Source organism: Phalacrocorax aristotelis, chromosome 2, assembly GCF_949628215.1.
Source record: "Phalacrocorax aristotelis chromosome 2, bGulAri2.1, whole genome shotgun sequence".
NCBI lineage: Eukaryota > Metazoa > Chordata > Aves > Suliformes > Phalacrocoracidae > Phalacrocorax > Phalacrocorax aristotelis.
In genome coordinates, this window is record NC_134277.1 from 100,196,645 (window position 1) to 100,219,253 (window position 22,609).

The 22,609-nt window shown below is 39.7% G+C and overlaps 1 protein-coding gene across 1 annotated transcript in view; it reads left to right on the forward strand.

Moving 5' to 3' along the window:
* Window positions 1-22,609, forward strand: part of GABBR2 (gamma-aminobutyric acid type B receptor subunit 2) — a 491,071-nt gene that overhangs the window by 276,167 nt on the left and 192,295 nt on the right. The window contains exon 8 of the mRNA XM_075084470.1: window positions 4,579-4,639. Coding sequence (XP_074940571.1) covers window positions 4,579-4,639 — 61 coding nt within the window. The remainder of the gene's footprint in view (window positions 1-4,578; window positions 4,640-22,609) is intronic.

The window sequence follows — 22,609 nt, forward strand, 5'->3', positions numbered from 1 at the left end:
ACATGTTATTATGAAACACCACGTTCCTGAGGAGCAAAGGACCAAGCTCCTCAGCAGGTAACTGTAGCTGCGGTTGCAGTTTTGATGCCTGGGTAATAAATACGTACTGTCATTGTCATAGATTGCACTGGAGAGTTCTGCTTTGGGGCTTCTTACTGATATAGGTTTTTATTGCTTTTACCTTTGAAAACTGTTTTATTCATTGGATTACATATGGAATAAATAGCAAATTTCAATTTCTCAAAATTATTTCCTGTTAGTATCTGTATGTGTAACATACAGACTCTGTGACCAGTACCTAAAACAATGGCAGAACTCATAGTATTTAGAAGATGTTATTCCTTTTAATACTCCATTTGGCTTTTTAGCATTTTCCAGTAAGCTTTAATGAAAGGGAAGCATTGCACCCATTTTTAAAAAGGATAAATAGGAGGACCTTGGGAACTACCAACCTGTCAGCCTCACCTCTGTGCCAGGGAAGATCATGGACCAGATCCTCCTAGAAGCTATGCTAACGCATGTGGAGGACAGGGAGGTGATTTGAGACAGGCAGCATGGCTTCACCAAGGGCAAGTCCTGCCTGACCAACCTAGTGGCCTTCTATGATGGAGTGACTACATCAGTGGACAAGGGAAGAGCTACAGATGTCATCTAACTGCACTTCTGTAAGGCTTTTGATATGGTCCCCGACAGCATCCTTCTCTCCAAACCAGAAAGATATGGATTTGATGGATGGACTGCTCACTGGATAAGAGCCTGGCCAGATGGTCACAGCCAGAGGGTAGTAGTCAATGTCTCAACATCCAGATGGAGAACAGTGACAAGGGGTATCCATCAGGGATCTGTTTTGGGACCAGTACTGTTTAATATCTTCATCAGTGACATAGACAGTAGGATCAAGTGTACCTTCAGCAAGTTTGCAGATGACACCAAGATGAACGGTGCAGTTGACATGCCTGAAGGACGGGATGTCATCCAAAGAGACCTAGACAAGCTGGAGAGGTGGGCTTGTGAGAACCTCATGAGGTTCAACAAGGCCAAGTGCAAGATCCTTGTTGTGGTTTAGCTGGCAACTCAGCCCCACCCAGCCGCTCGCTCACTCCCCCACTGATGGGATGGGGGAGAGAATCAGAAGGGTAAAGCTCGTGGGTTGAGATAAGAACAGTTTAATAATTAAAATAAAACAATAACACCACCACCAACAATAGTGCAATGAAAAGGAGAATAATGAGAGGCAAAACCGGGGGTGGAGGGAAGGGGAAATGAACAACCAAAACCAACAGCACACGATGCAGCCGCTCACCACCCACCGACCCAACGCCACCAGTCCCCGAGCCACAACCGCCCCCCAAGTTGTACTGGTCGTGATGTCACGTGGTATGGAACGAGCATCCCATTGGCCAGTCGGGGTCAGCTGACTTGGCTGTGGCCCCGCCCCTCCCGGCCTCCTGCCCACGTGGCAGAGCGCGGGGAGCTGGGAAGGTCCCTGACTGCTGCAGGCGCTGCTTGGCGACACCGAGCCGCTCCTTAACAGCGACTGAAGCATCAATGTGCCATGGGCACTTGACCAGCCACAGTGAAGAGAATTAACTCTATCCCAGCCAAAACCAGCACAGTCCTGCACCTGGGTCAGGGCGAGCCCCAGTATCAATACAGGCTGGGGGATGAAGGGATTGAGAGCAGCCCTGCGGAAAAGGACTGAGGGCTACTGGGGGATGAAAAGCTGGACATCAGCCAGCAATGTGCACTCGCAGCCCAGAAGGCCAACTTTATTCTGGGCAGCATCAAAAGGAGCATGGCCAGCAGGTCGAGGGAGGTAATTCTTGCCCTCTGCTCCGCTCTGCTGAGACCCCAGCTGGAGTGCTGCATCCAGCTCTGGGGCCCTCAGCACAGGAAGGACATGGAATTGTTGGAGCAGGTCCAGAGGAGGGACACAAAAATGATCAGAGGGCTGGAGCACGTCTCCTGCGAGGACAGGCTGAGAGAGCTGGGGTTGTTCAGCCTGGAGGAGAGAAGGCTGCAGGGAGACCTTTCACTATTTAAAGGGGACTTATAAGAAAGATGGGAACAAACTTTTTAGCAGGGCCTGTAGCAAAGGGAAAAGGGGTTATGCTTTTAAACTAGAAGAGGGTAGATTCAGACCAGATATAAGGAAGAAATTTTTTACAATGAGGGTGGTGAAACACTGCAACAGGTTGCCCAGAGAGGTGGTAGATGCCCCACCCCTAGGAATATTCAAGGTCAGGTTGGATGGGGCTTTGAACAACTTGATCTTGTTGAAGATGTCCCTGCTCACTGCAGTGGGGTTGGACTAGATGACCTCTAAAGGTCCCTTCCAACCCAAACTGTTCTATGATTCTATGAAAGTAAAACACTGTGATTGAATATTTTTGCAGGTAACAAGGACACTTTCACATGAATTGTTCCATAACTCTTTCAGTACCATCATCCATATCTTTGTTTATCTACTGCTTAGATCACTCTATGCCACGAACCTTAGCAAAGGGAGGTTGATAAAAACAAACACTTCTAAATCTATAACTCTGTTTATGTATATTTAAATAAAAATTTTTTACATTTATTCAGAATATTCAGACCTGATTTATGTTTTGTTGATAGTTTCAGAGCATGTCAATGAGGATGCAAGTATTTAACTCTAGTCAGCAAATGCAGATGGTGTATGTCTGTCCTACTGAATGATAAAAATGTGGGTGATTTTACAAGAAGCAATAATATTGCAAACTAGTTGCGCTTGGAATCTAGAAAATTTCATAAGCTGGTATATTATTCTGTAACTAACAGATGACAATTGTAGATGACTGTCATCATAGATGATAGCAGTGATTCTTGCTGTATGTTTATCTATAAATAGCACTTTAGTAGACTACAACTTCCAGTCCTATTATCTTGTAATAAAAGAATGGGAGGAGACAGAGTTAAAGGCAGTAAATTTAAAATTAAATGAAAAAGTATTTTTTCCACACAGTGAAATATTTTATTACAGAAATCTCCAACACAGGTCACAGAATCAATAATTCATCAAGATTAAGACTACCTTGATCATAGATATGTATCTGCAATAAGTGATACTCGCAGAGCATCTTTACAGCTCTTTCCTTTACTATTTTTTACTTAAACCAATTAGCCACTCAAACCAAGAAGCCAAATGTGTTATGATTATGTTCATACAAATGAACGGATGTTAAAAAACTACTTCTCCAAACTAAAGGAGGTCTGGATGAAGGCTGCTAAGGTGCACACATAAATCTGCCTGCTAATATTTTACATTCTCTCTCGGAGCTGTGTTAGCAGCCACCAGATGAGACTTAGCTCAACTGGATTTCAGTAGAAGCAGCTCTTCTGCCTTTCTGCAGCTGTTTCCAGAGGCTCTCCCATTACCAGTGTTCATTTCTCTTGCTCTCTTTTTGTCACAGATTGGGGCTTTTCGCTTTTAAGGCTTAGCACAAGGTATCTTACACTTATTGAAAGGTGTCTTCTTCTATTTATCCAAGGGAAATGGTGTTTTGTGGCTTGCAGGAAATGTGGGGTGAGTGTTCCGTACTACACATCTGTCGCGCAGTTCCTTGCAGGGAGCTGATTTCAGTAATTCAGATGGTTGCTCTCAGTGCATCCCCTTAGTGACTGGAAAGGGTTATCCAAAAGGGGCTGGCTTGCACGGAGAAATTTATTGTAGCCCTACATGCTTGCCATTTGGTTTTTCTTACCCTGGTGTCTGCTAAGACAAAGATTAACGGAGATGATAATAATAGACCAAACTGGGGATGCAGTAAAACGGCAATCTATATGTTGGCAGCACTCAGCACTCCACTGCAGGTTCAAAAGATTAAAAATACTTCTTAGCATAAATGAATGAAAACCTCTTCTTTCATACTCAGTCATGAAATAGCTGAAGTAAGGAAGAAATTTAACAAGAACTTTTCTTAATTTGAGTCAGAAAGATGGTATGAAAGATGGGAGTAATTTGCTAGGGGTATGTGAGGAGATTTCAGCATTACATGGTCATTATTTTGAAGAGTAACAACATACAGAGTACAACAAAGGGTAGTACTGACTTTACATTTAAAAAGAATGCTGGGACACGCGCGTTGATGTAGTACAAAACCAAGCCACAAAAGTTACAGATTTCCATAATCATTGATGTAAGTAGATCATAGAGCCATTTGGAGAACCATATGATGAATGAAATGGAGAACCATTTTCCTGTGTGATCTTTGATAGGTCTTACATATCCTTGACAAAAAGTCACAGAGTGAAAATGAATTGTTTACATATCTCTCATCATCTGAGATTTGGTAAGTTACTGGCTGTATCATACCTCCCTTTCCATCCATGAAAAGCAGGTGATAACACTGGTCAACTTTCTGAGGCCATTTTTAAATCTGTGGAAGAAAGCTTTAAGGAGGTGTTACTGAGTCATTTTAACTTTGATTGAACCTGCTATCTTCAAAGTTTAAATCTTGCTTGGGTAATTTTAATAGCGGAAGGAAAATAATTGCAGTGCTAATGAAACTATGAGAGATTTATAAAACTTTTAAGGTATTTCTTTATTTTATTTAGGGTCAAGTTGTTTTCAGAAATGGAGAGAGGATGGGAACCATCAAATTTACGCAATTCCAAGGTAGGTTGCAAACAATTTAATTTTTATTATAATTATGCATGCAGTTTCAAACTTGTGTATCAGTTGCATTTGTTTCAGGATGATTCAAATGTGTACCATTATTTTGAAAAGAAACTGCTTGGAAGATGCAACAAGGTACTTGGAAAGTTTTGTTACCTGTTTAAAATACTGTTTTGAACCCTGTGTGCTCTGAGATATTCCCAGATATTTCCAAGAATTTTTCTAGAAGAAAATCCACATACTTACAGAAACTACCGATCTATAAAGTTGTACTGGTCAGCTAAGCATCCACTTCTTAACAGAGTTGTTTCTGAAAACCATGTCTGAAGAGGAACTCAGGGTTTTTTTGCTGTTAAGCTCTTTCAAGTTAGTGTTTGTGCTCTCTGAAGACTCGCTTGTGACATTCTGCAACTGCTTGCTAAAAGTTGCTTCAGGAGTCAGTCCCTCAGCCTGCAGAGAACACAAACTGCTGACCCCATCCCTTTGAGGCAACACACTCCACAGGGCCACTTGCCAAGCCTGCTGCCTTCTCTCAGCCTGAGCTGCTCCTGCAGGGAACGGTCTCAGCTGCAGAGACCACAGATGCAGCCGCAGGGATTTGTCAAGGGTCATTTGGACCGGGAAGAGGTGCTTGCTTGGGAGAGTTTTTTGCAGCAATGGTGATTCACAGAAGACATGTCATAGTTGTTTCTACAGTTTATAGAATGCAATTCATGTTTTTGCTCCTAGGCTGAGACAGATAAAACCTGGGATGATTGCATTTGGATGCTCTCGTGAGAGCAGTAGTGAGAAAGCTGGCAAATGCTTTTCAGACAGTGCATGAGAAAGAAGCTTGCACTCCCTTTGTCTTCAGGAGAGCACTTTAAACATGATCCTGCTGACCAAGTTACAAAGGCTCATCCTTTAAATAGAAGTTGTCTGCTGTATGAGCATTATTATTAATGAACAGCAATGCACTTGAGGGGGATCTGTTACTGATTCTAATCTGCTGAAGCAGTCTTCAGGATTGCTCTTCCCTTCACAACTATAACTGATGGAATTAGCTCATGCTCCCTGAAGCATTTCTACCCACTTACGCTTTGCAGGTGTCAACTCATGATAATATAATTTAGATATTCTTGGTCAACTCTAATGATAAATATTGATTGCCCTCTCTTCTCCCCGGCCCTCTCCCCCTTTTTTTTTTCATAGTAGCACCCACGTGAAAGAATGATAAGAAGTTATTGTAAGGCGATTTTACAAGAGGTGTTTATTCCTCAGAAGTCTGAAGGAGCCCTTATGCATTATGCCTAAGGCAGCTGTATGTACCCTGCTAGAGCATCTGGGTGAGGAGGAAGTTTGGCACATTCCCTCTGCACATTAAGGACATGATTTGGAATCATGGGGAGATGCAACTTATCTTCTAAACTAACCTGAAGGGGCTATTTTTATAAATATTTTTATTTCCAACCATTCAAATTTTAGCTTCTTTATAACACTTTTCAGTTTCACAACAGGTGCTATTTAACAGCAATGTTTTTACCATCACTTGAAGTACTGTTTGGTCACTAAGAACATAGGAGACAGCCACCTGTTTCATTATTCCTTGCGATTGCACACTGACTATTTCAAAACTGATTCAGGCACATACCATCAACCAAAGGTTTCCAATTAACCTGCAGGAAGGTTTGTTACAACCCAGACGTACTAGGGAGAAATGCAGGAGAAGGGCTGGTTTCTCCCTCATGCAAGCAATAGTCCATCAACACATCTGAAGCCTGGTCTTAAGTTTTATTCTTACTAATTTTTGGCAATGAAGAGAATGTACAAAAATGTATGAGAAATTGAAATAAGGAACAGTGTAACAACATAGGTGAAAGCAAACTATCTTGTTTTTAACTGCAAATTATATTCTAACTATTAACAGTTTTTTTCTGTTCTTTCACTGGTGTTTTTCTACAAGGCTTTTATATTCAATACTCGTGGCATAATTGTAGAAATTATTAATTTGTTCAAAATAATTCTTTATTGGTTAGGAAGCTTTCTGAAACATTCACATTAACTTTTAATAAATCTTAGACTATTGGGAAAGTTCCTAATAATGGAAAGAAGTTAAGTCCAGTACTGAAAATGGTAAATGGGCTTTTCCTCTGTTGTTATAGCTGTTAGGTGCTATGAAGCTTAAGACAGATATACAACTCATTCATTAAACTTTTTTTAAAAGTATAATACAAATCATCATGATTTTTAGGTAAAAAAGACCACATCAAAGATGTCTTGTAAATGCTGTTATGAGATTAATTGTAGTTATGAGTATAGCATATATTAAATGTGTTAGTAGCTTATTATCCAAACATAATGATTGGGAATCATAAGTTTTAGAGTTCTTTACCTCAAAAGTAATTTCTTCATCTATACTGGTTTATAGTTTTATTAATAATTTGAATGAAAATGAACAGTTATCATGAATAATTCAATGCAGAAAAATAAAAGAGGTAAGTAGGTAATCATATATCAGAAGTAGGATTCCTTGGCCAAAAACAAGGTTCCTCATTTGCCAGGGTAGAAAATCAGCTGGGTAGACTGTCCTTTGCTAGAAACTTTTGTGTTAATGAGGCTATCTGCAAACATTTTGGCTATGGAAAAAGTAGACAGTTATGTCTGCCAGAGGCGAGGGAAAACCAGCCTGTGAGGGTTCAGAGGGTAACTGCAGTATGCCTGACACCCTCTGATGAAATTTTGAATAGCTGGTTTAATTTTGAAGCTAGATACAGTTTTTCCCAAATTTACGCTAGTCATGTCTCTTTTTTTCAGCTTCTGTGCAGCCAGTTAGTTTTGCAAGTGGTCAAACAGATGGTGCCAGAGATAGCTGTGACCGAACTACTTACTGCTTTATAGATCATGAATACCACCAGGAATGATTTAGTATGCAGCAGAGGATACAAAGCACATGTAACAGCATTTTGCTTCCCTACCTTACTGGCAAATAAAGAGCAGTCTGTCAGTCTAGCTCAAATATCCAAGTGATGTTTGAAGCTGGCATAGTTCCTAATGAAGCAATTTTTCCACGGGTGCAATTAAAGGACTATTCTCATTGTCAGACAGGTAGTTGAAGTAGATGGCCAAAGTCTTTTGGCTAGTGGGAGCTGAAAGAGGATCCTGGCAACTGTTGTGTGCACATCAAGTAGCAGGGAGGGCAGCAACAAACCTGAGATTGTAGATTGCTGTGATACAGGAGGCTGCAAGAACAGATACGTACCTGTCCTGCAAAGCATTTTGCTTTGGCAGATCATTTCTGACAAATCTGACTGGTCCCTAAAAGGCACCTTGCTTTCAGCCATATTCCTATTTCTGTCAGGCATTAGAGAAAACCTAAGAGACTTCTGTGCTGGAATAGGTTAAAAAGGAAAATTAAAGCTAAACTGCAAATACCATTGAAATGTGCATGAATCGTGGTGGTTGTAAGACAGGGACAAAATCTGTGGTACTGCACATTGAGAAAACTTGAAGAAAGTGGGTGCTCATCTGCTGTGTCTTTTTGAGAAGAATTTAAGAGTTTCAACTCATTTAGCCAGCTAATATGATATGATGTTTGTTAGTGTTGGAGGCTGGTCTGGGTACCAAGCAGGAGTGAGAGTGTGGTCTTCTTAGAAAAGGCCTTACTGAATTTCTGCAGTAAAAGCCCCAGATATTACTCTCTGAGTTTAATCAACAGAAATAGACAAACAAATGTCTACTCTACAGTCAAAAGCAAGGTACCTGAGAGTCCAGGGTTTCTTTCCTGGAGCCTCAGTTCATCTACGTAGTTCTGACTTGTTTGCTGTCCACAACTGCTTCAATGAAAGAGACATTAGTAGTTCTCCAGAATCACCTACAGGTATAATAGCTTGTTCTCCAGGGGCATCGGTCCAACCCTGGAAAGGTTTCCTTCTATTATTCTAAATACAATCCAGCAGATGCTTAACTGCTTTAGGTTCTTGCTTCCATAAGGGTTCATATAAATAATGACACTCATTGCCTTTGATTTTTTTTTAATATATATTTAATGTCTGCCCAGTATATACCCCACAGAAGCAGTTTGTGGATTTTCTTTCTGTGATAATGTTGAACAAATAATCCAATAAACAGAAAATATTTACTGACAACTCTGAAAACTCAAATTTGAAATATCTAATGTCATATATCTGGAATCTGTGGTGTCAAATATCCAGGATCAGTGGATTCAGATTACTCTGCTTCTGTAGTATATTTACAAAGTGAGAATAAAATCTCCTTGTAAATATTAACTTTTTTCAGAGATTAAGGAGTACCTTCAAATAGCCAGATATGAACTTAGGGGAAAAGTAAATAAAAAAGTACAGAATTCTGTTGGCTGAGCAGAATTTGAATAGTGAATAATAAATAATTGCTAGTGTCGTGTAATGAACAATAAAGATGTAAAACAAACTGCATGCTGTTTATCCTGGGCAGCTGGATTCTTCTGGAAAAGATCATTCTGTCATTATAGGCTATAATTTTGCATGCAAAAAAGGGAATTAATTAAGGAGTCTGGAAAGCTTACTTCTGACACATCCTAACTGGGGTGCTAGACTGCAGGCACAAAAATGTGTCTTTGGTTGACTTCTTGGTTTGCCATATCCACTCCATTTTATCTGCATACAGTAGTGTAGTTAGATTGTAGCATTCATATCTTAGTGACCGCTTTGGTTTTTTTAGCTTAGTGGTCAATTCATCCTGTTGAATTAGGTCTGTTAAACAGTACCCATGGTGGTTTGTACCAGTTTTCCAGCACACCACATACATGAACCTTCCCCGCCCCAAACCTGCTTTTTCACCTCTAGGGCAGTTAGTGGTGACTACATGGTACCTTTAATAGAACCTTCCCAACTGAAATCCCCCTAAATAATAGTTTTTTACACGCTAGCAGATGTTTCAATACCAGTTCATCCTGCTAGTCTGAACTATGGGATACAAAAACCCACTGGCGCGATCTTGTCTTACAGCTTGTCATTTAGAATGCTCCTTCAACAAATATTTTAGGCATTGCATTTCAGTCACACTACCTCTGCAAGAACCGCTTCCCTCTTTCGTTGGCAATGCTGTTTTCTTAAGCAATTTGAGATAGTATAATCTATATGAAACTGTAAGGTTTTAGAGTCCCATTTCAGTGAAAACAATAGCCTCCTAATATGAAGAGTTATACCAAAGAGAGTCCTGAAAGGGTGTGTCTTAAATCTGGAGTCACTGAATATTGACATTGCTGATTAAGATGATGAACTAGAATATGTAATTATCAAATGTATAGTGGTCTCTGAGGGAGCCAGCAAGCACAAGGGGGACTAAATGAGGATTCAAAAAGATGTTAACAAATTGAAGAAGTAATCAGGAGAAAACAGAATGCAGTTTATTTAGGTCAAACGCCTGGTGCTACATGGGGAATAAACTGCTGTACAAATACAAAATGGGGAACAATTCACCAGGCCACAATTAAACATAAAAGGAACTAGGGATTACAGTGGGTCACAGGCTGAACATGAATAAGGAAAAACATGAAGAGGTAAAAAAAGAGACAAATTCTTTACTGAGATGTATAAATAATAGTATCCTTTTAATCTACTCAGTGCCAAAAGGCTACAGCTAATCCAGTGCTGATTTAAGGAAAACGTGTAAAGATGACAGAAAATTAAAAACATGCCTTATTACAAAACGCAAAAGATCTAGGCTGCGTAGAGAAGAGAAGATGGTTGAAATACATGACAATTGCTGCTGAAACGTTTGCTTGTCCTGCCCTGGTCAGCTGCTGAGGAGTAAGGGATTTAAATAATAGCAGTGGAGATTTGAGCCAAATATTAGGAAAAATTTTCTAATGAAAAGGGTGTTTAAACTCTGGAGGGTGCATAAAATTGCTACCTCTGGAAGTTTTGAAGAATACATTAAACAGACCTCTGAAGTGGTGTAGATGTATTCATCATGCCTTGAGACAACAGGTGACTTTTATTACATCTTGAGGTCTCTGCTAAGCCAGACGTATTTAAACTTGAGCTATTACTCCACTGCAGTGCCTGTTACGATTCTAACACTCTATTTGCAGGTACTTGTTCACTGTATGCTACTAATACCATTTGCTAAATTTCTTTTAATTGTTTCTAGTAAGAGAGATAGGATAAGCATGATACCTTAGGCTGGTGGTTAGGTTATCTGTAAGGAGGAAACATAGATCTAGTTGCTTTTCCAGCATCGGTTCTACATTTTGGGGTTTTTGCCTTAAATCCAATGTATTAATTGAATGTAAAATGCATAAGTAATCTCTGGGGCTTGGATCCCTCATCCAAGTGAGGATCATAACTAGTAATAGGTTACAGAGCAGCCTCTCTCATCATTTGTCTTCTGGTCTACCAGTCTTGATTTTTTTTTTTTAATGTTGTACAAGATTCTTAGCAGGGCAAATAGTGAAAGTAATTATCCAAACACATGTATAGCCTGGTCATAAATAGAAAGAGGTGAAAATTACAGTTGTCCACAGGCAGAAGGTGAATTAAAGCTGGAATTTCCCAAGTATATGATGGCTTTTCTAACCATTTATATCTGAATAGGTACCATATGAAAGTGAAGTGCTGCACCTCCCCTTCTGCTGATGTGTTTAAAGAAGGGACTCCTGATCAATTCTTGACAGAAAGAGGTGATTCCTTCCCCCCTTGACACACACACATACACATGCACATCAAAAAAAAAAAGCACTGATAGTTAAGAAATCTATGAAGACATACCATTTACCTCCTGACAACCGCAAATAGAAAAGTGAAACTTATCCTTTATCCCTTGGTCTGTGTACCAAGCAGTGGGATTTGGAGTACAGAGGCTTTGATGTTTCAGTGCCTAATGATGTAACGCTTGGTAACCTGTTTGGATCTGATCATAATTATTTGTATGTCTAGTGCATGAAGAAACGCAGTGTTGGGTCAGATAAGAAGCTCTGTGCAGCTCAGTATCTGCTTGGTAGTGGATACTGAGGGAAGGGAATGGCATATGCTAGTTATGAGTATCTGTATCAGAACAGGCGTATATAGAATTGTTTTTTCTCTATTTTACACTCTGAGTTCCCAGAGGCAAGTCTTTTCATGACTTTTTGAGATGGAGGGTATTTTTGGACCACCAGGTTTAACAGTTGCATGTGGATTTATCCTCTATCAGTTTGCCATGTCTTTCATGAATGCATTTATACGTTTGGCCTTCAACACATCCAGTGACAATGAGTTTCACAAAATAATTATGCATGTAACGATTGAAGTCCTTCCATCTGTTTGTTTGTTGATTTTGAACTAGCTATCTCACAATTTCATTGGGCATACCGTGCTTCTTGTACTGTGAGAAGCAATGAATAATTGTGTCTTATTCACTTTCTTCATGTCATTCATGTTTTACAGATCTCTCTTATCAGTGACTGTCTTTTAGAAATGCAAGTCCTTGCCGTCCATTTAGTTTTTTCATCATGTAAAAGATGCTCTGTAATTCTAATAATCCCCTACCTCTTCTGATACTCTCACTCCCTTTTTGTGAGAGCTTAATGAGAGCCACATGTAGCATTGAAACATCCGCCTCCATACCTCACACTGTTGAATGACCTTTCCATGTTATTTTAACTGCTTTACCAATCCGCGATTCTACCGCAGTCATTCTCTCTTTGCCTCTGTGGCCACCAGTGAGCACAGCACTGATGTTTTCAAAGCGCCAGGCACAGTAAGTCCAAGGTCTCATCCTGGATGCTATTAATTAATTAGTACCAACCTCTATGTATGTATACTTGCTATTACTTTTCTTTTGTTATGTTACTCTGTACCTTGCTAGCACTGAAGGTCACCTGTCATTTATCATCAGTATCTCAGCCACCCTTATACCAGTCTTCTGTCAGATGAAAACATAGAAAAGACTGTAATCTTAATTATGTTTATAGCTGTTCTCCCCTTTTACTGTCAGATTATTTTGGACACACTTCCTGTTCAACTTCTCTTTTTGTTCCATACCTACTAGCAGCAGTGTTTTCCCCTGAGCCAGTTACTCCTCTTGTAATCTGTTCTGTTGGTATTACTTACTAGTAGTTGAGGTTTCTGTTTGTTTAGTTTTTATAAATAAACATGGAATATTGTATTGAGATTCAGGTACCTAAGTTGTTCACATGTACTGTCAAACTGGAGAAAGCACAGATAAAAGCTACAGAGATTGTGTGGGGTCTTAGGGCATTACTTATAAAGAAAGATTAATGGGATTAAGTGTGTGGAGTTGCTAGAGTTGCCTCATTTGGAACAAGCCGTATTGTGTGGATATACATTGCAAGGCCAGGGAGGATGCACTGAATGGCTGTGCTGATTCTGCAGCTGCTGGTTGTCACGGCAGCTTATTTTGTTTCACCTGAGCTAGCTTTAAACCGGCCAACTGGGGTGCTGCTAGCAGCGTAGCAACAATAACAAGGAACAGACCATAAACTGGAAATCTGCCAGGGAGCAAACCAAGCATTTTGGTAGGAAACCTTTCCTTTGGGAGCACAGCTATGGGAGACCACAGCTTTGCAGCTATCAGAACCCAAGCTGGCTAGTCTAAGACTAGCTGGGTACTTCTGTGCCACCCAAGGTCGCCGTAAGAAAGAGAGAGTCGTTGGGAAGAATTGGATTCATTATTTCCCCCTGGCTCAAGAGGCAGGCCTGTGTGAGGAGCAGGGGAGACCTATTTATCGCTCTGTTTGTGCCTGTGTTTTATAGAGCAGTTTATTCCTTGAGAGGTGGTTTGGACTGGGCAAATAATTATTACTGGGACAGCACACATATTATAGAAATAGGTATATTTTTTATAGGATTCCATTTTGGTTCACATGGCATACTCTGAACACAAAGTGTTTCATAGAAACTGATAAGGCTTTTTCACTATTTTGTGCAAAAATGTCTTAGAGATTGTCTCAAATACCAAGGAAAAGCACTAAATTTCAAAAGCAACAGCAAAGAAAAAAAAGTTGGAAAACAACCTAAAATAATTTTACAGTAATAAATCTGTACAAAAGTTTGAAGTGTACAGCTCCAGAAAGTTAACAGAAATTAGTACCCTGCTAAAGAAATGGTGTGTGGGAAGGACCTGAATGAATTGTCAGTTGTCTTCTTCAGAGCTCTCCTACTTTTACCACAACTTAAAAAAATACATATTTTTTTTGCAATTGGTGTTCAAAATGCTACCTCTACCAGAGTTAACTTGTTTGGATGTTTCATTTCAGGTCATGTACAATGCTGTCCCACCCTTTCACCACCCAGTCCTCCTCACCTTTTGAAGAGGAGCAAAGTCTCTCTTGAGGGCTGTGGAGCCACCCCAACCTGCTGCTCTCTGCAGAGCTGTGTGCTGGCAAGTCGCTCCCCCTGGCATCTTGGAAAGATGCTTTTTTAATGGAAGGGGTTGTAATACAGTTTCTACAGGGTGATAAAAAGCCAGAAGGCTTATGAGAAATCCATCAGATTCTGGGATATGTTATGGGAAAATATGTCATTTGACGTAATTAATAGAGAATGTAGTCTATTGCAAAGACATCGTCCCTAACCTGTAGTTCAAATATTTCCCCAAGAGATACAAACCTGTGAAATAGGACAACTTTAATTCTTAATGAATGGAAGAGAAGAAAATGAGGTTTAACTAGGTCACTAAAAGGACATAGATTTCTTTCTTGACATTACAGCATTTGAACAGACAAAAATGGAATATTGTTTAGTAGTACGCCATGCCAGCACGTAAAGGTTTCTGTAGTTGTAGGCTAGAGATACCGAGATAAGGTTATAATGCCTGACAGATCTCTAAGTCAATGGAATTTTATAACAAAGAATATTTGACAAAAATTTCCTTTAGACAACTACTTCTAGGGTGGTAGGCAATATTATCACTATGAGAAAACAAAGATGATAGGCAGGCCTATCGTAGATAAGGGTTATGAACAGGGAACACTTTAAAAAGCAGTAAAGATGGGTATGTTCACTGTGTCGGTGATCAGAGGCAGTTGTGAATCCAGTCCTGCAGAATTCATACAGGCCTTGGTATTAAACCTTTGAGAGTCCAGGAACAGTTTTAATCCAGATATTAACTCTTTATTAAGGGCACAAAAAGACTGAATTGCTTTTCAGATTCACTAGTCCCTCTTTTTTGCATCCTAATCATAGTTAGGTTTTGTTCTGTCATTACCAGTGCTAATTTAATTACAAGTCATAGCTGATCATACAGTCATTGTATTGGCACCTTGTTCTCTAAGCTGACATTATAGTTTCTGTAAAAACAATCTGCTTCAATACATCATCACTGGAATCCAGTTCAGAAATTAAAGGATTCTGATGCGTAAACATCGTAATTGAAGATGAGCTTATGTAATTAATAGATTTAGAAGGAGAAAAACTTGTTTTGAATTTCGTTTCTAAATGTCTGACTTTAAGTAACACTCTGCAACAGCACAGGTGTAATTTTCTGGCTTGAATAAGTCATTTAAAACAACCATATTAAATTTGTTATGCTTCTGTGATAAGCATCTCACTGTTTATTTTCAGTGAATCTTTCTGACTTGCTTGAACAGGAATTTATCACCCCTCTCTTTCAAAAGAAACAAAGTGGGGATGCCCATTCAGGAACTAGTAGCCTTCCCTTTCTTTTTTTTTCCAGTGCCAGTATAGACCCTTTGTAGTCACATAAGCTGACTGAGAGCAAGCTCATTTTCCAGAGTTTCCTCTTGCAGCCTCTGGGAGTCAAAAAACCCTCAGATATTCAAGACTTAGGCAAAACATCTTTAAAAAGCTTACTATGGACTCTAATGTCCCCTTGTCCCTGGAACAAAATGACTGAGTCATACTTTTCTTACTCTTGAGTTATTGGTTCAGAAATTGAAACCAAAGGGAGAACATGAGTGTGGACTGTTGAGAAAAATGTCTGCTTACAATTCTGTCCGTCTTTGTATTTGTTAGCTTCAACTGGAGCGCATGTATAATTTTTTCCTTAAATGATTATGGATGACAAGGGATTAATTCTTCATAAGTGAATTATTTCATTAGATAGATCTAGTACATCTACCTGTAAAGAAGTGATTTCACCACAGATGATTTAGCAGTGATTTAGTTCAAACTACTGCCAGAATGAAAAATGCATTGAATTAATACTGTACGTGTAAGAAACAGGGTCAGGCAGAAGAATAGGGAACTGTCATCTGTACATAAAACTAAGTGCTGTTTTATATGATCCCTAACTACTGACACAAAGCTGTTTAATACCTCACTGTGTCCTCTCTATATTCTTACCCCCTCTTTTTAACCTCTTTGTCATGGACACATTTTTCCTCCTTGCACTGCTTTCTGCATACCTAATTCAGAGCTATCCAGGGCATGCTTGACCTTGACAGACTGTGTACAGTCTTTGCTGGTTAATCCCTTGTGTAGGAACATATATGTATAGTAATCAATTTCCTTTTGTTTGACCAGATTTGGGACTTGTGTGGTCTGACTAGGTGGGCTCAGAAGCCCCACTTGACATGGGGAGCACTGGCACAGCCTCCCTGTCGGTGGCTGGGCCACTGCAAATCATCCTGGGGCTACCGATAAGGGCTAGTTTGAAGGAGGAGGAAAAGAGCAATACCTCACTGAAAGGGTATCCCCTAAAGTGTTCCTGCATAGCTGCACACCAGCTTTTGCACTGAGCAGGCTGGATAGCCTGGCCCTGGGAGACATATATTCCCACCTGCCATAAAGCCATGGTGGATCCTTGTCTCAATTAAAAGGATGCTACAGATCCCAAATTAGTAATACAGATTCCCTGTTCTGGCCATTTTAAAAGGTCAGGTTATTTATAAGCCTGGTGAGGCAAATAGCTCCACATTCTGCCCTGAACAGTGGCAGAAAGCTGAGGACGCCAGGGGAAGCAGATTCCTGTGCTCCTCAACCTGCATGTTGGAAAGAACAAGGTGTTTTTTGTGGAGAGAGACCCAAATCCTTGAGCAATCAATTTTATTCTTTTACAAGACTGCTTGTACCACACAGGTTATAGGATGAAGCCACAGAAGGTCCAGTGGGCTGCAGAGATGTTACACGTTCATAAAAGCTGGCAACTCCAACAGGCTCTCGAATACAAAGCATGTGCTTCTTGCCTTTAGAAGAGAAAGTAAGGAGAGGGAGAGGCTTCCTGTGCAGAGCAAGAGGAATGAAGCCTTCCTCTTATTCTGGCCCTTCAAAAGGTCAATGCAGAAAGTGTTATAACACAAAGTGATTTTAACCTGACTTTGCTAATGTGACATTTGGAGCATGGTTGTGGCAGTCTGATGTGACAGCAGGCGAACATTGTGTTTGTTGTGTTAGTAAATGGCAGAGGGCCTGATAAAAAGGAGGAAGTTGTTCACATATTTAGCCTGTGCTTCCCCCCTCAAAAGGGAAAGTCTATGAAAAGCCCCTGAAGTGTGAGTCACAAAGGTCAGTAAATACATGAAGGGTTTGTTGAATTCAGAGAAGAGAGAAAAATTTTTGTAAAAATCAGTCATGACTTTTCACTCATGGAAAATCTTAAGTTGGATTTAGGTTTGCGGTTGTATACAGAAGCTATAAATCATCAAAAGCTTTTTAACTGCTCATATCCAGGTTTGATAAATTCAGCTGACAATCTAAGTGATAACCTGGAGCCAAATGCTAGATTATTGCCTGTGTGTTACAGGTTCATTTTTCAGCACTGTAGGCCTATTTTAATCACTGAAACCCTTCCAAAACTCAGGCAGCTTTAGGCCAGCTGATGATGTACCGTGATGGCTAAAATCACTGGCGCACATAACTCACACTGTGGGCTGTCTCTGGAATTGGTGGGGTTTACGGAAGCCTGAGTTCTGGGAAGGACTCTGGGCTTGTTAGTCATAAATACATATACAGCTGCCCTATGGATAGAGAGTGCCCTACTGATGCCATGGACCAGCAGGTAAGTAGAATATTCCACCCCTCCTCTGGGCTTGAATTGGACATATGCTTCTGTTTCCCCTTATTGATTCATATTTCAATAATTTTTTTAAACCAAAGTTCAATTTTATTTCTTTTAGCCTTCTATGTTCTGTCTACATATATGGAAGAGGTTGACCAAATGTAAGAATATAAAAGATAAAATATTAGGGGGAAAGAGAACTGAATCATAAGACTTATATATCTAAATCACTTAGGCATTTTGAAATTGCTACCCAAAATGGATTCAGAGCAAATCTTTAACCTAACTGTTTTGTAAGATGAAGTAGTCAGAGAAATGCATCTCCCTTGGCATTGTAACTGAAGACTTGAACATCTAAGCAGTTTTCCAAGCCTTTCTCCCCTTAGACATTTGTTGTGATTGAGAAAGGAGACCTTGCCAGAAAAAATAGTAATGTTTTCTTGCTCTTTTACTGCATTAAAAAAGAAGAATGGTCTAGGTAGAAGCATTCCTCAGCTCTGCGTTGTGGAATTTTGTGCTGAGACTTTCTTAGCATGAGATCCTAAAAGGAATAAAAGTTCATCTTAAATGATCTGTCAGGTTCATTTTATTTGCAGTAATTGGCCTGGGGCTCTCCCATTTAGCAAAACCTTGGCTGCTCCTGCATAGGCAAAGAAGTTGGAAGAAAAGGCTCTTTTTGCTGCCTACAGATGCACCCAAACAAATCAATTCAGCTAGCATCCCTGGCAGGACCTTGTATCCCATAGGACCACGGACAGATGTACTGGAAGAATAACTTGAGCTTTCACAATCTGCATATATACCTCCTTGTGCTGGGCAGCAGCTACTAGCAGAAATGTGCACTGCCCCTTTCATGAGAGATTTGAGGAATTACGTACGTGCAGCCACCTTCCCTCAAACAGTGCTGCCATAGCCAGGCGTGGGCACCAGGGGGAAGGTGCACTCATCCTAGGGGCTGCTGCCAACGATGGACTCTTGCCATGCATTAAAATCATGCTTGTTGGAACCCCAGAATTTGCAGTGCTTTTCCTGAACCCTGGATAACTACAAGATGCCGATACAAAGGATGGTGAGAGAAGAGATGATTTCTAGGCCCTAGCAGTATCTGTTGCTTTCTGCTTTCACCAGCTCACTAATATATAGACTAAAAGACAGGTGTAAAAGTGGCTTGGCAGTATCCTTCCTTACAATATAATTGATTTCATGACTGTCTGTAGTTTACACTGATTCAAGCAGTATTCATTCCAGGTGGCATTTATATTCTCATTATTTTGAATAAGTTTAAGGTGAGTTATTATGAAATTATTTATTTAAGACGAGGTATATACCATTTACTTTCCTTTCCTTTCATTTTCTTGGCTTTGCAACTATTATTAAAACCAAGCAAAAAAAGGGGGAGAAGGGAGTGAAATGTGACATTTGCATGCCATAAATCAAGCACTCGAAAGCCAGAAATTACAGGATCAAAGGTAAAAGCTCACAAATATTTTTTTCATTCTATTCTTAAGAATAAAATGACTAGTGCTGAAAATCTCTTGCAATTTAAAAGCTACAAGCAGCTGAGGTAAGCTCATTCAAGGTCCAGATAAAGAAACTGGAATACTCTGTGCTGACAGACCCAGTTTTAAGTAGGTGAAAGATTAGGTCATAGAGTGAGTTTTAGTCACTTTACATTAAGAAAGTGAAATTCTGTCCCTGTTTTATGTTGCTCAGGATGGAGATGGAAACAAAGAGTTGAAATGTTTCATAATGTTACTCTAATTCAGTCAAATGGTTTGCCACTTAGCATTTACAAATAACATAGAAACAGGATACAGACTGCAAGGTTCTCTGAATTTCCCCTCTGTCAATCCTATTGTATTCATCTTTGTTGGTGTCCTGCCAGAGCTGAGGACTGCTAGGAAAGCAGACCTTGAAACTTAGGTTCAATTCTTCCTTTGGTAAAGATGCTAGGCACTTTACAATTGGTTAAATTTTGTATATAAAATAGTGTTGTACATATACTGTTGTCTCAGACCCAGCATAAAGAATATACAGTATGTCCCCTTTGTCACTACCATGTATGTATTTTCCAGTATTTGTAGAGGGCCAGGAGCAATCAGTCCCTGAAATACTGGTAAAATCCTTTGTCTAGAATATTCTCCTGTGTACTTGCTTTTCTCAGATAATATGAGTTTGCTGGGAATTGTCCTCGTCTGAGATCTGTGAATTGCTGTTCAAGAAATTGCCACTGATTACCTAAACAAAAAGATATGGGTGCCTCATAAAGGTCTAAAACAGGAGGAAAGCTTCCTGGCTTGTACACATGGTGGGTTTCCCTTCCTATACTACAATTTAGCTGCCATTCTCAAGGATAGGATTTTTGCCTTTAGTCCATAATTACGAGGCTAGATAAAGATGTAAGGGAATATTTAGATTAAATGTCAGCAAAATCATTGGGTAACTCTACACAACAGTCAGGCAGTAGAACAAGGTGCCAGGAAGGTTATGCCATCCACATTTCATTTTTCAGAACAGGCTAGCTTTTTTTCTACTAAAAATGATGTTAGATAATTAATCCTGTTGGGGTGGCCAAGGACAAACAAAGCTGAACAATAGGTATTTCACCTTTTCATCTGGAATGATTCTGTAAATTGTGCTGTTTTGTAGAAATCAATAGCTGATCTGTTAGACGGATAAAATATATCAACAGAAAAGATATAAATGGAGCTGCATCACGCTGAATTGGGTCAAATTGCATTGGAAGTGGGTCAAGCCTTTAGGAAGCCTTCCCTACTGTTGATTATAATGAGTGTACAAGGTTTTAAAACCAGCTTACTGGTTTTAATCAGCAATAGTTTATGCTATGATGAATTACTGCTGTGTATATAAATATTTTAATTAGGCAGTGCTTTATGAAGATGGTGTAGTTGTACCATTGTAAACTCTGAGCCTGATCCAGCAAAGTTCTGAGTAGATCTTGAAATGTTAAATTCATTAGACGTTCAGGGCTTCCAGCATCTTGCACAATCACACCTGTAATCTCACAGACATTGCGAGAGACCTCACATTGCACATGCCTTAAATATTCATCTGTGGCTATAGCTGGTTTTAATTTTTAAGGTATTGTTCCACAGCCTACTTTGATCTCATTGTATATAATAAAAAACCTGAACCAATATTAATAAGTACCCAATTATAGAAGATATTTTCTTGAGGCATATGAAATACAAATCCTTATTTTCCTGAAGAAATACAGAGGTATCCAGGCATGTGAAAGTCTTCCGCAATGCCTTCTCACAGGAGTAGAAATGCAAAAGGTGGACATAGAATTTAGTGTTTGTGCAAGTGCCTGTACATGTAATTTTGAATATTTTTTGTTCTGTTTTTGACACATGCATAAACTCACTGTGCATGCCAAGTGAAAATTACCTAACTTTGGATGTTAAATTTGCTTTATTCAGTAAATAAATATTATGGAGTTCACTGAAAGAGATTTCAACAATTTTACCCTGCTGTATATGCTTAAGAATGTAAGTCCTTAGAGTTGTTCCTCAGATATTTGCCTGACCTTAAACTCCCTGCATGCCCATATTTACACCAGCGTTTGTCTGCTTCAGACTCACACTAAAATACAGCACGTCTAAGCACTAGTACCTCAGGACAAACTACGTGTTTTCTTACATTCCTGGGTGTTCTGCAGTTCCAGGAAAGTACCTTCTCAGGCAAGGCTTTGCTCCAGACTTCCCCCTGCCTAGCAGACAGAGCACCCACATGAAAGCTGCATAATTCAGGTTTGGTTCCTGCCCTGCTTGATGTGGAGCAGGGATTTGGAGCAAAACGTTTCTTTCTTCTGAAATCACTGAACTGCTCCTGAGATATATCTGGGGTGAATCTCTAAGTCTTTCATGCTGGATCTTTTTTGCTATGTATAAATAACTAAATATTCATTTACCAAAAAGAAAGCACGAAATGACAGTCCAGGAGTCAGGGCATTCATCTAGAGTGGGAGAGAGCTGAGTTTAGATCTCTCATCCAGCTTGTTCAGAGAAGGAACTTAAACTCTTTTTTACTGGATCTCGGAGGAGTGCTTCTGTGACTGAGCTAGGGGGCTAAGTGGAGCTAACAGGAATTTCTCTTCATTGTGGGAAAAAAAAAAAGGTATTGTGTCAGTTCTAGAATATATTTGTACTGTTAATTATACCCGTATTTGAGTTTGACCTGAGTGCCTAGGTTTTTGATAAGCCACGTCCTTGAATCTGCTGGCCAACACAACTGGAAAGAGAAGTGGAAATTCCTTACCTTGTATTTCAGCAGTCATAGACCTTTGAAGAGCTTCCTTACCAGAAAAAGCTAAACAATTAGCTTAAGTTAGTTAAAACAGTAGGAAATTTCAAGAAATAGCCTAAGCCCAAACACATCAGTGCAAGAGCAGTCATCTTCGGCTTAACTCAGCTTCTGTTGTTTGTGTGCTCAGCTCTATTTGTACAGGTTTAACTGACAGCACGATTTTTTTGTGTTTCATTAGTGGTATTGTTTTCCTTAGTAGCTTTTTTACAAACATCTTTCCCAAACATTTGTTCCTTAACTCTTTTCAAGGCTATGCTACTACACGCAATAAATCTGTGTGAAAGAAGGGAATAATTTATTAGATCTGTGTTTATTTTCATTCACCTTTCTTTCTTAAGACGGTCACCTCAGAAGATGAAATCTGTCTCGTCTCTAATATCCATTAAAAGATAAATATCTTACCCAGATATTTATGTCTGGGCAAGTTGTCTTGGCCCACCTTAAAGAAAGATACAGGCAATTCCAGAATGAAACTCAGTCTTATCCTTAAGCATGTGTCCTCATTAGACCAAGCAGATCACACTCGAAAAGATATGCCTGTTTTCTCCAACATATTGGCAGGGAGCTTGGACAAGGTAGTTGAGACAGAGAAGTCTACGCCTCACTAACTGAAGTTTGGACAGATGGATCCCACCAAATCTTCTAACTAATAAACAGTGTAGTAGCTGTGAAAGGGAGGAATTAACTACAGTAATAATAATGAGA